General features: G+C 35.5%; 1 protein-coding gene across 6 annotated transcripts in view; it reads left to right on the top strand.

The window, feature by feature from the left end:
- The window catches only part of LOC106872997 (zinc finger protein squeeze), a 74,695-nt gene extending 70,343 nt beyond the window's left edge, over positions 1-4,352 (top strand). For all 6 annotated transcript variants that reach the window (XM_052966252.1, XM_014920196.2, XM_052966249.1 and 3 more), the window contains one exon: positions 1,362-4,352. In XM_052966252.1, coding sequence (XP_052822212.1) covers positions 1,362-2,228 — 867 coding nt within the window. In that variant the 3' untranslated portion in view covers positions 2,229-4,352. The remainder of the gene's footprint in view (positions 1-1,361) is intronic.
- Positions 4,353-16,137: the final 11,785 nt, after the last annotated feature.

Raw genomic sequence — 16,137 nt, 5'->3', positions numbered from 1 at the left:
ACACACACACACACACACACACACACACACACACACACACACACACACACAATTTTGTAGAAACATTATTGCCTAATTGATTTTGCTTTTTGTTAGCTTTGTTATCAGCTCAGCGTTCAACCTGTTTTTTTTGTGTTATGTATTTCAATTATTGTTATAGATATGGATGTGGTTTTCCCCCACCTTGATATGGTTTAGTGATATATCTACAGTGTTTCACACCAAATAAAATTTTGACTCTTAGAAGATGATATTACCTGCAAAGATGATGTTGATCAGCATTTGATTTCAACCACAGAAATGTTGTTCAAATGATTTCTGTGACTAGGTTGCAGCCTCTTACATTATAATTTTTGCTACTAGATGGTGCATCTGATATCTGTTGTGTGTAATTTAATTGTCATTTTCAAAAAGATGTTCATAAGAAAAACTATAAAATTTAATGTCATGTTTATAGGAATTATTAGTGAAGAAAGATATCTAAGCATGTAGAATTAAATGATTCATACACCTGTTTGTCTTAATAATTTTGATGAGCATTTGCAGGAGATTGATTTTGTTAATGCTGAAGTATTGTGGTAACTGTGAAAATGATTGCTAATGCAAAGTTATCAGTCACTGTATAGAATGTGATATCATTAGGTTTTACCAGTTGTGTTTGTCAATGGTGTCAGGTCCTCAAGTACAGCACTGGTTGTGATTGGTTTGTGACTTTGATACTATATTGTTTTACAAATCTGATTGAACTCTAATCTCCAATAATGTTTTAAAGACTTTTCGCATGTGAGCTATAAAGAGTTATTGATTTCAAAGCAATATAGTTGTGTGCAGGTATGAATTTTGTGCTTGTATATGCATACATGTATGCAGCTTTGAGTGTGTGTGTGTGAGTGTGAGATTCTAGTTCTTAGATTTAGCACCATCTTTATAAATTTATATTTACTCATAATACTCTAGGTAAAGTCATTGAGTAATACTTATATGGCATCTTATCGGGAGCTGCTATCACTTATTCTACTGTATTATTTATATAAAACTGGCATCTATTTTGTCACCTATTCTATTATGCTGTTTATGTAAGAAATTCTAACATCAGATAGATATCTGAAGATGTGCAATGTATGGTGCACTATACTAGTTATTTAGGATAATGAAACTGAATAAATTTAGTTGAATGTAATGCTGTTATATCCACTGCACTAGAATATATGGTACCATATTGTTGTTACAAGAACTATATTCATGCACATCAGCCACTATTATAAAAGTTTCCCAATTGTTTTGATGAGATGCAGTGTGTTTAGTTAAAAATTGCGATGTGATATGTCAACCATTTATTTACTTATGAATTTCTTTTTCAGATGCATGTTCATATCAAACCTCTACTCCCCATCAATGATACATCAGAAACTGCTAATAAGTCTCACAAGCGTAAAACCAAACCAGTTAGCGGCCTATACAGATCACCCATTATGGTGCCCATTCATCAGGTCGGAAACAGCGACCAACGAAAAGGCAGCTCTGATGGAATTCTCTACAAAGTCATGTCTGAATGTAAGGGTTCAGGCAGAATATTAAAACAAGTTAAAGATAGTAGTAGACAACCTATAGTTATTGATTTGGAAACCAGTGGCAGTTCAGGCCATTCACCATACAATGAGTCCTCTTACAGTGGTTACACTCCTTCCAGTGAGGACATTTCATTACACATGAGTAATCATAACAATGCTAGTAACAACAACAGTCCAGTTATTTCTCTGTCTGACAACCACGGCTCTCCTCCAACAACCCCCCATCATGAACAGAGTGGAGGAGGCCAGCATCAATCTAGTATAATTCATCAGCATCATCACCAACAACAGCAGCGGCAACATCGACAACAGCAACGGCAACAACAGCAGCAGCAACACCCACAGTATACAGATATTCATGACCAAATGCAAACTTTCCCTCACGTCACCAGCCTTGCTTCGCAGGAAGCCAGTTTTGTGACATCTGCTCACCGTCATGCTACATCAGAAGCATTGACAAGTGAGCTTCCTTCATCCGTCAATGACTACAAGTTGTACTACTCTCAAGGCAACAATACCATTCGCTCCGTGTCACCCCTTCCACCTGTTGGGAACATTGAAAGAGAAATACAGTGCTACCAGCCATGTCTTAATACCACTAACAACGTCAATCAAAATGTGCCCATTTCATTAAATTTCTCTCCATTGCGACAGTAAATATTTACATATAGTATTTTAAGTTTATCTATATTCTATAGGAACATATCTATTCATTCTGATGTCAAAGATTTCTTTTTTTGTTTTTTGTTTTCTTGTTTTTACTGATACTAGTTGTTGGAATCACTTTAGCGTTTTACAATCCAACAAAGGAGTCTGGGTGGTTATTTGACCTGCTAGAAACACCGACCAGATCGCCCTCAAATCACACCCTGTTGTCTTAAAAGTGAGAAGCGCATTGTTTAATGAAATCATAGAAACATTACAATTGAATACAAGACGTGGATGGTCATGGTTGGAACACCTTTGATCGTAAGTCTGCTTTATCAGGACTGACCTGGGGATAAACAATAACACTATTATGTTTCATTATATGCCATTTGGTTAATCTGCTTGCTGTGTGGTCAGTTCAGTTGACTTTAATGATCCCCGAATATTTGGCCTTATGTCATTGCTAGAAATGATTGTTTTTACTATTATTACAGCCATCGTTACTAGCAAGTAATGAAGCTAATGGTAATAGTAACAATATTTATAGTAGTAATAGTAACAATAATACTATAATTATTTTGTGACAGGCATTGTTGTGTGGCTGTAATTTGTTAGTAAATGAGTTTGTGACTGTTGCACTTCCTTATTTTAACCATTACACTTCACTAATGAACAAGGAAAACATAAACACTACAATTTTCCATTTTTTTTTTTTACTGTCAAAGTAAGTCTAGTTACAGTATTTAGTTTTGGTTCTTCTATATTCACATCCTGCCTGGGTTTCATAACTTTCCTCTTGCTCTAGGGATGGGCCAATAAAATAAGTACCAGTCATATACTGGAGTTGATGAATTCTATTCTACCCATCTCCTACAAATTCGTAGCCTTGTGCCAATGTAAGAAATCATCATAATCATTATTATTATTATTATTAGATTAAGTTTGATCTATTCAATTTACTATAAATATGAATATACTATAAAAGACTATTCAATGCTTGCATTCACTGAAATTAAAGACTGACAAAATAATAAAAAAAAAAGAGAGAGGAAGAAATATTCCTTTCCTTCTGCAAAAACAATATGACTTCTAAGTGCTTGCACATATTTGTATGAAACAACTTATATTTGCTGTTACTGTTGCATTTGCCATTACAGAACACTTGCCGAAGAGCAGTGCTTATTATATTTTGCCTTGTTAAACTCTAATTATTTAATTAGGTCCCTAATGTGTAAAGCTACTAAGATTTGTTTATTATCTGTACACACCTCTTTCTAAGATGATGCCATCTAAACAGGAGTTTACAATTAGATCTAACTAGATATATATTATTTTTGTGTTTGCAGCTTGTTGTTTCTTTAGCTTCAACTACTGTGTCTGATCGTAGAAAAGACACATGTTGTCTTTAAGCCAGTCCCATCCATCTGATTGATGCACACTCTCACCCTCTTCATCTTTCACTTTAATCTTTTTTTGGTAATATTTCCTCTATCAGTGGTGATTGTGTTTTACTAGTTGAGTAATTAGACTAAACTCTACAATGTCCAGGAATGCCTTAAAAACGACCATCTACTCAAAATTGCCAAACAGTTCTCTAGAAATATGTTGATTCTTCCTTATTCAGTAAATCTGTGTAAGTCAAGACATTATTTTCAGTGTAAACCATTAAAGTTTTGGGAATATAATCCCTAGCTTTTTGAACAGTCATTTTATTAATGTTTACCAAAAGATTTGTGCAAAGTTGAATCTTTATTCAGAATCAGCTGTTATATAACATATGCAGATTTCTAAATATACTATTCCAGCTTTTTTTCTCTTTCATATCATCATCATCACCATTATCATCATCATCATCATCATCATCATCATCATCATCATCATCATTCTCAGTGTTATTGCCATGAAACATGATGGAGATGCCCAAAACTGTAAAATTACCAATTGGTTACTATATATATTATATAATTTGGTCTATCACTGTTTTCACTGGGGTCAACTTCCATGTCATTCCTCTAAGGTTGAGAAACTAAGTATCAGTAGCAATCTATACTCTTGTAACCAAAATTAGCAATGTATCTAGTAAAAAGAATTCATTATTGCTATCACAATTTGAAATAAATAATCTAAACATAACCAATACATAAAAAAAGTAAAGCATAAAATGATTTAGGGTTCAACATATATTTCTTCTTTTATTCAAAATTAAAAATAAATCTTTTTTAGAAAACTGCAAATTAACAAAGGTGAAGTTGCTTAACCATGAACATTTCTGAACTAACTACTAAGATTTTAACAGATTACACCACACTAATTTGAACAATAATAGAATAGCTTTTCCAACTAATACAAGATGATTGACCTATTAGACTGTGTAACACAATTTTAGTCCTTCAATAGCAACTGTTTATTTCCTATTTGCTTACCCCCAGAAAGTATGAAAATGGTTGATATTTCCTTCAGACTTTGCTTTTGTTATGATATTTATTCAAACCCTAAAGAATCCCTCTCAGCACATGGCTATGATGTTCCCCAACTACTCCTGCTCACGATCAAAGATACACATATTGTCAGCCACTAAGGGGCATGCTCAAGTGGTTAAGATTAAGCAACTGACAAGCAAATCGGTGGTATTGAGCAGAATATTTGCTATAACAATTTTCTGCTTCAGTAACTCAGTACAGAGTCTGTCTGAAATGTAATGGAAAATATGTCAGTTTCAAAACATTGATGTCCAGATTACAAAAGCAAGGTTTGAAGGGAATAGTAATCATTTTCTTTGATTTCTAGATTGAAGCAAATAGGAAATAACACTTTACTGACTAAAGACGAAAATAAAAGTAAAAATTTTGTTACAGAGTGTTACCTTATGGAAATAAAATAATATGGTTAAAATAGCAGAAGCAAATTATAGGTTGTAATTTGAAGAAATTCAATAACAGACATTCCGAGTCCATTTGGTAATATGGTTGCCTGTTGTAAGCAATTGAATCCTATTAGTGGGTCAGAGTCTATCAGTCTTTTTTTATTTTGTCTTCTATTTCATTTGGTGCTTATTAATGACTCTTTGAAAACATTACAAAAACTGTCCTCATGACTGAATTATCTGTCCCTAATCTATCATTCAACACTGACATTACAGGTTCACTGGAAATGGACATGTTTAACATGTTAAATGTGTAAACACTTCTCAATGAAAAAGAGAAGGACAGGTTGATATAATTCTCAGTTTACACTTCTTCATACACAGATAAACAGGGACTATTTAAGATAAACAGTAGCAGTATTAAAGATAGGAAGTGAAATGCATTTGTGTGCTGGTGGGTTTAGCGTGTTAGCAAATGCAAGTGGATTAGCTAGATGTATTTTTTGTTTTATTTATGCGCATAGTCTTCACAATTCATAACTGTACAAATATAGATATCTGAAAAGTACTCTAAACAGGTCACATTCAAAGTTTGTAGATAGCTAGCAACAGATCAAAGCTGAAGTATATTTGTGGCTGTTGAAGCAGAATCTTGATCTTTGGTTTTCAGTGACTTATATTTTCAGTGGCTGCATGACTCAGAAGTTCATTTTGTAACCATGAAGTACCAGGTTCAGTCCTATTGCACAGTACATGTTTCAAGTGTTTTCTGCTACAGCCTCTGGTTGAGTTTACACCTTGTGAATGGAATTTGGTAGACAAAAACTGCAGAAGCCTTTGTGTGTGTGTGTGTGTGTGTGTGTGTGTGTGTGTGTGTGTGTGTGTGTGTGTATACATAAATATATATATCACGTGATTATGTGACTGACCAAGCTGTCAGATGTTACACATCATTCGTCACTGTGTTTTGCATTGTTTTAGCCTTCAAATGACGCCACTCTGCTGGCTAGGCGAGCAAGCTAATATTCCCTACTGATTGAAAGGGGGACTGGAACAATGTGAAATGTACTGCCCAGTCAAGGAATCGAACCCATGATCTAACAATCGTGAGTGCAACAGCCTATATACATATTGTGTGTTTATTTTTATGGTTTAGGATCCAGTGTTGATTATATTTGTGTTCCTTTATATCCCTGACATAGTGGTTCCACAAATAGAGATCAATAAAATAATTACTGTGGGTGATATGATTGACCAGACCTGGTGGCACTAAGTCACAGTCCAAGACCCGAAACAAAGGAAATAATGTGAAGATACTATGAGAGATCATCAGATATTGTAAAGCATAATATTTGTAAAGGCTTTCAGGATTTTTGCCTCTACATTGTTCATATCATGGAAGTGAGCTAAGGTGTGGTGTGAGATGCTCCTTTGCTAAATAGTACTGTTGAAGGGGTATTATCTCTGTATGTCTATAGTAATGACACTTAGATAAGAGGCTGCACTGTAGGACTGAACCTAAGACTGAGGATCCAGAGTAAACATTTTAATTACACAGCTATGCTTGCACTTGTATGTATGTATGTATGTATGTATGTATGTATGTATGTATGTATGTATGTATGTATGGATGCATGCATTTTTTCTCCAGACAATAAGCCTGTTCATTTTTCCCTTATCGGCATGTCAAGTTTGGAAAAGCTTTGGTTTTTGAGATTATCTCCTTTACTTGTATAGAGCTGTTTTCAATTGCCATTTATAATTGTGACACATCCTCAAGAGATGGAGATAATTTTAATAAACCAAGAATTTATGTTGTATGATAATTCAACAGATCTATTTGATTGTCTTTGTCATATACATGCCATTCGCCACTCCAAACTATTTCTCTTAGCTCATTTTTGTTACACACACACACATGTACAGGGAAATTCAAAATGAACGGTACAAAAACAAAACATACATGCAAGTGTGGTGATCAATATATTTCAGAAATACAGATGTAACATGAAAGGTTATCTCTTCACATTTTGGCTGACAGTCATTGATGTTCAATGTGGAATAGATGAGATTTTCAGTGTTGACAGAGTTAACCTTCTGTTACATCTATATTTTTGCCACATATACATTACAACACTCACAGGTGGTTTTCTTTTTATACTATTATTTTCAATTATTCTGTATAACACACACACACACACACACACACACACACACACACACACACACACACACACACACACACACACACACACACACTTGTTCGCATCTTAAGAATTTTAAACTTTTGAGGGAATACGAAAAAATTCTCTTTTGGAACAGCAGATTCTGAAGCACAAAGTTACAAATAAAAGCTTGTAAATAGTGAATTGAAAAACCCTTTGGGATAGAAAAAGTTGAAGGCTTTGGTATCAACTGTTCTAAAAAATGAATTATGTACGTTATGGATTATTTTTCTTTTGTATCTGTATGAAATCTCCACTTTTTAAAGCAATCATGCACACTCTTTGTATTATTTCTCAAATCAGCCAAATGACAAAGAACATCCAGTAATCTAGTAAATGACTTATAATTTAGATATTTTCCATATACTGCTTGTTTGCTAAAATGAGTAATATGGGATCACAAAGGAAGGAAAACTATGAGTTTTGTAAAAATATAAACTAACATTGTAGATTCATCAATTTTCATAATGTGTGTTTGTTCGTGTATGCATGTACATAATCGTAATGCGCGCATCCATGTGTGTGTTTGTGTGCTAGGATATATTTATTATGTAGATATAATTTGTGCACATATACAGTATATTTAAACAGCATTATCAGACACAGTGTGACCATGAGCTATGGTGGTGTTGTGTGTATACGTGCACATACGCGTATGTGCGGTGCAATATGTTTTTATATAAACTCGTGATTGCCTCCCTTACATGGTAAAATTGAAAATTACAAATGTCATGGGAGACAATTCCGTATTTTAAAAAGCCCTGCATATATTCCTCCTCCTTTTAGAAAGTAAAAACTTCTTTTCACGAGATGGAAACAACCAACACAATTCTAAGGTAGACGAATGTATATCTCTAACACAACACAAAATATCTTTGAGGTCCCACGAAACGAAATACTGGATATATAACCAATTGCGAAACTGACTGCGTAACTCTAATATTTTATACAATAACACTTTACACATTCACTCTACACACATAAATTCATAGTTGAACTAATTGTTGACTGCCACTTTACTTACTGCATCCATGTACATAGCTTCTACAGCCTTCACCAGCCAGTCATCTGCATCTTGTTTTCTTAGTGACCACTGGATTACTGAGTGTGGTACCCTGTCAAGGGCTTTCTCCAAGTCCATGAATGCTAGGTTTAGTAGTTTATCTTAGGTAAGTGTTCCTCTTTCAGTTGGCTCACTAGGAAGATTACATCTGTGGTATCTCTTCAAAACATAAAGCTGAACTGCATATCGTTTAGGTTAACTTTCTAATCAATTCTACTATAAACCCTGTGACATTCATAACAATTTGATGCCACTCCAATTTCATCTCCCTTATGTATTTCCTGTGCAATTTATAGTGATACTCCTACACTAGTCATTAGACATGACACCTTTCTGTTATTACCTAATTAATTATTTGTTGATTCACCATTTATTTTGAAAATCTCAGTGACTATCCTTGATGTACCAGTAGCTTTCCATTCCTTCATGTGCTTAATTGCTCTATCCCATGCATTCTTCTTGTTTAGTGATCTCCTTTAGTAGCACTTCCATGTCTCTTTCTTGTCATTAGCAGCAATAACAAATGTACCTTCATAATTTCAGATACCCTTCTAAATGACATCTTCGTTCCTTTTGATTTGATACACTTTTTTGCAATCCGGAACATACCTGCAACCCTAATATAGCAGAACATGCTTAAACTTCTTTTCTAGTTCTACCCTAGCCAGGTATACCTGATGCCTAGATTTCCTTCAAGCTACTTGGTAATACATTCTACTTTCATTTTCCTTCCAGACTTTCCATGTCTGTCTCTCAATCCTAGTAGGATTAAAGAATTAAGTTCTAAAACAAATTTAGACAAAACTTAGGACAAATTACTTCCTTCTTGACACACCTTTTTAAAATTGCCAAATGAGTTTTAGATTATATAAACATGCACACCTGTAATTATAGACAACTGATAACAGAAAACTAATATGCAGTTGTTAGGATCATTGTGTGGAGTAGCTTCTTACCTCATCTGAATATTGGAAGCTGAGACCTTTGTCATTTGTTTTGGAGTTGTTCCTAGATAGGGTACCTACATAAGATTGAATGGACTGAATCTGACTACTGAGTATGTTGCTTAGAGATATAGGACAATGCTGATGAATTGGATATGATCTGCCAGCATTTTGGCTTAAGGATTACTCCTCATCATTATCATTATCCAAATGAACATTTTAGGTCTGAATTCCCATGCTTGTATGTGTTGGATGTGCCTTCATCATAGTTCTTTTCACTTGTTGGAGTCCTTGATATATCATTCAGGAATTTCAGCCCCCTAAACTCACCTTTTGCCACATCTCATGTCTTACATGGTATTCCTCTTTTTCAGGTTCCTATCAGTTTGTGTTCCTTAGCATTTCTTTACCCAACAATAATTTTCTCTGTGCATCATATGTCCATATGAGCTTAATCATCATTCTTACACACTGCATTTGATTCTTCTGAGACCCAGTTTTTTCTCTCAGCTCATTTATGTTTCGTTTTTCATGCACATGAACATTACACATCTAGCTGAGCAAGCTCATCTCATTTCTTTCCTGCCTTTGTACATACTTCACATTCAATTTCATATTTCACCACCATCATCATGCAACATTATATTTCATACAAAAGCATCATACAACCTTCACTTCACTCAAAGCGAGAATCCTTGGAGATTTTCATTCTCATCCTTGTTATCCATAATATCTATGATGTTAGCTGTCAACAAACTTTTGGTATTGTGAGGTTGCCAGTAGGTGGTTTCCCTCTTCAGATACAGATGTTGAGTGGACTCAAATCAAGAGCTAAGAGGAAGTTACTTGCTCATGAAAATTCTTTTTGAGCCATTTATGAATTCTGAGTGCAATGTGAGAAGGAGCATAGTGCTGCTGGAATGCATTTGTTCTTCTCTAAGTCACTCTTTTTGATCCAGGATTTCAATATTGTGTCCAACAACTCAATGGTGACATCGACCCTGGAACTTTGAAAGATGAAGTGATGCAGCATAACATGGCCTACGTTGTTCAGGATTCCCAGCAATATAGAATGGTGCTTCAACACATTTTGTCCATGCCAGATGAAAATAGTACAAGTAAAAATGTTGATTGGTGATCATTTATAACATTGAGTTTCTATGTTGTGAGTGCACATAGATATTCATAGATATAAAAAAACGCTGATTGTGTGTCTACACACAACTGAACAAACTAGAAAAAGTAGCATTCAACACATTTGGTTGGAGTTACAAGGGTTGGCTGAAAAGTTCATCAGCTGACCAAGATAACTCATGGAATGTGACTGAATGAGGTTTATTTTACAACATAGTCCCACTTGTGGTCCACACACTTCTTCCATTGGTGTTGCAGTGCTTGGATCCCATTGGCAAAGAAGCTTTCATACTGTTTGTCAAAAAAACTCAACAACAGCAGATACGACATCATCATTACTGCAATACTGAGGAACATTGCATGTTGGGGAACAGATAATAGTCAGATGGGGCCAAACCAGGAGAATAGGGAGGGAGATGAACTAGCTCAAAGCCACAGTCATGCACAGCTGCCATTTAAATCAAAGACTTGTGTGCTGGAGCATTGTCCTGATGAAACAAGATCCCTTTCATTAGTTTTCCTGGGCGTTTGGTCTTGATAGCCTTTTGTAACTGCTTCTGCAAGTTGGCACACCACTCTCCATTGATGGCGTGGCTCTTTTGAAGATAATAGATACAATGCCTTCTGCATCCAAGAAACAGGCCATCACCTTCCTTGCAGGTAGCTTTGACCTTTGGCTTTGACCTCCTTTGGAGCAGGTGAGGAAGGATGTTTCCACTTCATGGTTTGTCTTTTTGTCTCTGACTCAAATTGATGAAACCAACACAAAGAAACCAACTGGATCTGCCTGAAACTGTCAGATTTTCCTGTGATGTGATCAGCCTGGTGTGCTTTTGATCAGGTGTCAGATGTTGCAGCCATAGAACAGAGATCAACATACCAAGTTTAGTGTATTGAATATTCTCAACTGATGAGAATACTGATGAGATATACTAATAGCATTGGCTATTTGATTTATAGTCACTCACCTGTCATCCATATATTGAACAAAATCAATATTTTCATCAGTTACAGGACATTCAGACCTTGGGTCATCTTCAAGACTCAATTTCTTTCCTAAATTCAGTTGCCTACTTTTACCCTGTTGATAAAGCTGGAGCATCATCCCTTAATGTAGCAACCATGTTAACATGAATGTCCTTGGGGGCTAAAGCCTTTCTTTGCTGGTAGTTGATAACCCTGCGATACCAAAATTTTGTTCACTTTCAAGAGAAGTCAGCACTAGTTATTTTTGAAGTCTTCTTTGAGCAGTCAGATGTCAGTTTACCTGGAAAGAAACAGTGCAGTTATTAATAAGAAGAGTCGAAATTAATGCATGCAAGATTTCACGGTTCTAGCATCATATCTTCATAGTCAGCCTATGAAGTTTTCAACCCACCCTCATTTAATAACAGTTTGACTCAACTCTACATAACTTACTGTTTCTTGGGCATAGAACACATCCACAGGTGTTAGGCTATGTATGAGTATTCACGACCACTACGAGTGATAGTGGGCTTTAATATCTACCGATAGCAGGAAGGTTATATATAACCTTTATAGCTTAAAGGTGCAAAGTTTGAGGGAGATTTGGATGTTACTTTTAGCATGTTGAGTGACTTTCTTTGTCTGTTGCTTATCATTCAGAAGTCATCCATGTATGCACAAATGGATGGATGGCTTCCAAACCTCTGGAACATTAATGTTAGGCATACATGAGGATTCTGAAAACCAAGGAAGAGTGAAAGAAATTTTTTAAAAATTTCAAATTAATTTTCTTTTCAGAATTGCAATCTCCATTGTTTTAAAATGTGAAAAAAAAAAAAAAAAATTCAAATAACCAAAAAATTAGGGTGGGTTTGGAGTACTGTCATTTTGAAAAGTGGTTTTTGGAACAAAATCATAATCTTGAATCTTAGTGAATGAAAACATAGGAATTTAGAGAAAATTTGTATGTACATGATTCAGTATTACTAAATCTTGAAAATACTTTCAAGACATTAGTCATCCATAAAATCTTGTGACATTATGGCTACATTTTATTAACTATAGAAGTCTGGGGATATCATGGAGTTCATTCCCCTCCCAAAGTTATTAACCTTTTAGACACTGCATTTTCTCTAGAATTGTCTCCCCTGCCATTGCCTTGTTATTACAGGGGAGAAAACTCATGGAAACATGATGCACCGACAGTGGGCTAATTGTTTAATGATGTTATTAGGACAGTTTCAACACTGAGAGAAACTTTGTAGGGATTATCAGTGTCTCTGGAAGTGAATACAGCCATAAATAATAGTAGTGGGATCGAACTTGAAGCCACATAGCCATGCCTGATATCTCTTCATTAATCGATACTTGAACATTGTCTTCAGGAACAGAAATTTTACTTGAAACAAACTGGAGAGAGAGAGAGAGAGACGGGGTACACTAGTGCACTAGAAATAATTATAAACATCCAGCTTTATAGTGATAAGATGCCATATTTTCCATTTTTTGGAGGTCTTTGTCATCGCTTTAATTACTACAACATTGTCTACTGAAAAACAATCTGTAAGATGACCAATCATTACAAATTAACGTGCTGAGTCTCGTAGAGGCTAATCGACTTCAGTATGCCATAATTGAAATTGGTCTTGCTACATCACCCTGGCACCAGTGAAATTCTCTCTCGAGAAAAACACGAAATACAAATAGTTTAGTAAAATTTACGATAAAAAATAAAAAGTACGAAAATGAATAAAAAAAAAAAATGAGAACAATATTGTCAATAATTAGAGTTCGCAAACACAAAATGGTGCGAGAACAAGCAAAAAGGAAATTTCGTAAACCTGGAAAGAAAAATTAATGCGGAACAGTTCAGCATAGAAGCCTTTAGGATTCACAAAGTAATCAAAAATAGTATGTGTGAGCATATTTGGCTGGCCAATGGACTTTTACACCACTCTTGGTAACACGAGCTGGAGTGGGTGTATGATCAGAACTGGTGTATGATTAGAACTGGTGTATGATTAGAAGATGTTGTGTTAGAGGTGTGCGTAGGATATGTGGATGTAGGTATGGGTGGGGAAGTGGGGTGATGTTGCTCAGAAGGTGAATCAGTAAAAGTCTGCTTTACGCGATCTATTCTAATAGTCTGATGTTTCTCTTGAACGTCTAAAATCATGAACTTGGCTTTTACTTTTAACACTCGGTACGGGTCGGTATAAGACTGCTGTAGTGGTTGCTTGACTACGTCATTGCGTATGAAAACAGAAGTCCATTTATGAATACCCGGTAGAACAAAAGACTTGATTGATTATAATCTGGTTACAAACGGGGGTAATTCCATCGTGTATTTTCGCAATCGATGAACATAATCTGCGGGATCGAAATTTCGGTTAACCGCAGTTGTATTTGTAACTATCTGACCAGGTAATATATGAGGGGCGCCATAAAGTAATTCCATTGGCGAAAAACTGAGATCTTTCTTGACACTCGATCGAAAACTCAATAAAACAATTGGGATAAAACTCGGGATAAGCGCGTAGAGCTGCTTTCAATTGAGGATGAAACCGCTCTATCATCCCGTTAGACATGGTAAGCAGTGGTACGGATCCGTCAAGTAGTCAGAAAGCTTGAATGTTCAGCTAAGAGATTTGATTCAAATTGCCGAGGGGAGCTCCAAAACGCGAAATCCATTCAGTCACAAGTGCTTTTCCAATCGTAAGAGATGAAATGTCCTTGATGGGTACGGCTTTAGGCTATCTAGAAAAACGATCTATACAGGTCAACAAGGGACGAGATGCGACATATGGTGTGTTACTGTATGTACTGGAGGTTTGATATGAAAAACACTCCGAGCCATATCCGGAAATTTTAACAAAAAGTTTGTGGAAATGATTAGAAGATGGAACGAAAAAAAAGTGAACTGACAATAGAAGGGCTGGAAAACGTACCTTAAGCAGAGAGATGAGTTCTTGAGTCGATTAATCGTTTATTTCTTAAATAACCCAAAAGATTAAAATGATGCAAAAAATAAATCTGTGCGGCGAATCGGATACTGTAAGTCTGCAACTATAAAAACCCGTCGAAATTGTCATCGGAAATTTATATCCAAAGTAAGTGACTCTTCACCAAAAGTATGAATTGCAGAGTGATTTACTGCATGTAAGGTAACGGCCGTTGGTCTCTGCGAATCGGTCAATAAACTCACGGGCCAAATACTACAGTCGCAGCATGTAGCATTATTGGCCGATTTGCGGAGATCAACGGATGCTGCTTGGAATTGGCATCGGGGATTTTAAAAATGCGACAATTTGATGGTCTTTCCAGAGACGTAGTCGCGTTTAGCCTCTGGTAAGGGAATTTTCCTGGCATTGTATAACCAGAATAAAGGCACACGGGGAAATACACTTATGTGCATGAATTCCAAAACGGTTGTGATACCAACAAATAGATGTCTGCTCCCTGCTAGTACTTGTATTACGGAGTCTAGGAAACGAACGTCTGCAAAGTCTTGCACGAGGACTGGAAGTTGGAAACCGCAAACCGTTAATTTGGTCGGTAAGATTCTGGACTTCTTTGTTAAAAGCTATCTGAAAAAAAAAAAAAAAAAAAAAAAAATTTAGACGATCGATAATAATGAGATGAAAGGATAATTTTCTGCACCACTAGAAGTCGAGGAAGAAATGCTAGCTGTTGAATGGAACTGTTTTCCCTTATGGCAGATAAAATTGCTACAGGTCCTTTAGGCAACTGGAAATACCTAAGCCCTTTTTACTCTAACAAAGTAAAAAACCCCCAAAAACCCCACTAATAATGCACGAATACAAGCCACCACATACCCACTCAAAAAACATTTTCAAGAGAAAATTAATAATCTTCCATGAAAGAATCTTAAATCTTCCACACTATTCTACCATCTTAATAGTATATAGTAAAAGTTGATTTTTATAAAATGATCATAAACTATTCACATATTTCTGCCAATTTATACCATTATACCTTTATGTGAAAAACTAGATTTGAAGTTTAGCATGCTGAGAAAACAAAATTTAGAGACATATGCTTTTAAACTCCTTTATAGTTGTCATCATCACTACAGCCATTTTTTGATGTCCATTCGCGTCCAGAGGGTTCATGCCTATCCATGAATGTAATTTTTTTATAATCCTATCTGTAACATCCACAGATCTCAGGTTCAGTTAACTATCTCACCTTAATTGTTTTTTTCTCTAGCTATCCGTCTCTATTTTCTGTACGCAGCAAAAGATGGTATAGTTACGATTGAAATACATTTAATCAAAGGTCTGTTCGATTAGAGCTGACCAGGAGGAGGAGTAAGAGAAGATAAAAAAGATCATCATCATCATCATCATCATCATCAACAACAACAACAACAAGAACAGTAGCCATAGATCGGAAGCACATATCAAGTTTTGAATCTTGTTTCAGCTGAGATATGGAAGCAATAAACAATATATAAAAAAAATAACTTGTTGTTGTCTAGTTTTCGATGAACAGGAATACATCTGGAGTAATTGGGGATATCATCTATTATTCACGTACAAGACTACACATCGTTCTTTTTAATCATTTGCCTGTTCTAGGAGATACTTAGAAGTATAAAAACAATATATGAAGACAAGCTTGCAGTTTTTGACAACACATCTGCTCTGATTACCTCCCCTGGAAAAGTGATATAATAAATAGTAGTCCAAGGGAAATAATT

Source organism: Octopus bimaculoides, chromosome 3 (genome assembly GCF_001194135.2).
Source record: "Octopus bimaculoides isolate UCB-OBI-ISO-001 chromosome 3, ASM119413v2, whole genome shotgun sequence".
NCBI lineage: Eukaryota > Metazoa > Mollusca > Cephalopoda > Octopoda > Octopodidae > Octopus > Octopus bimaculoides.
Note: the sequence above shows the minus strand (reverse complement) of the source record. Positions and strands in the feature narration are given on the sequence as shown.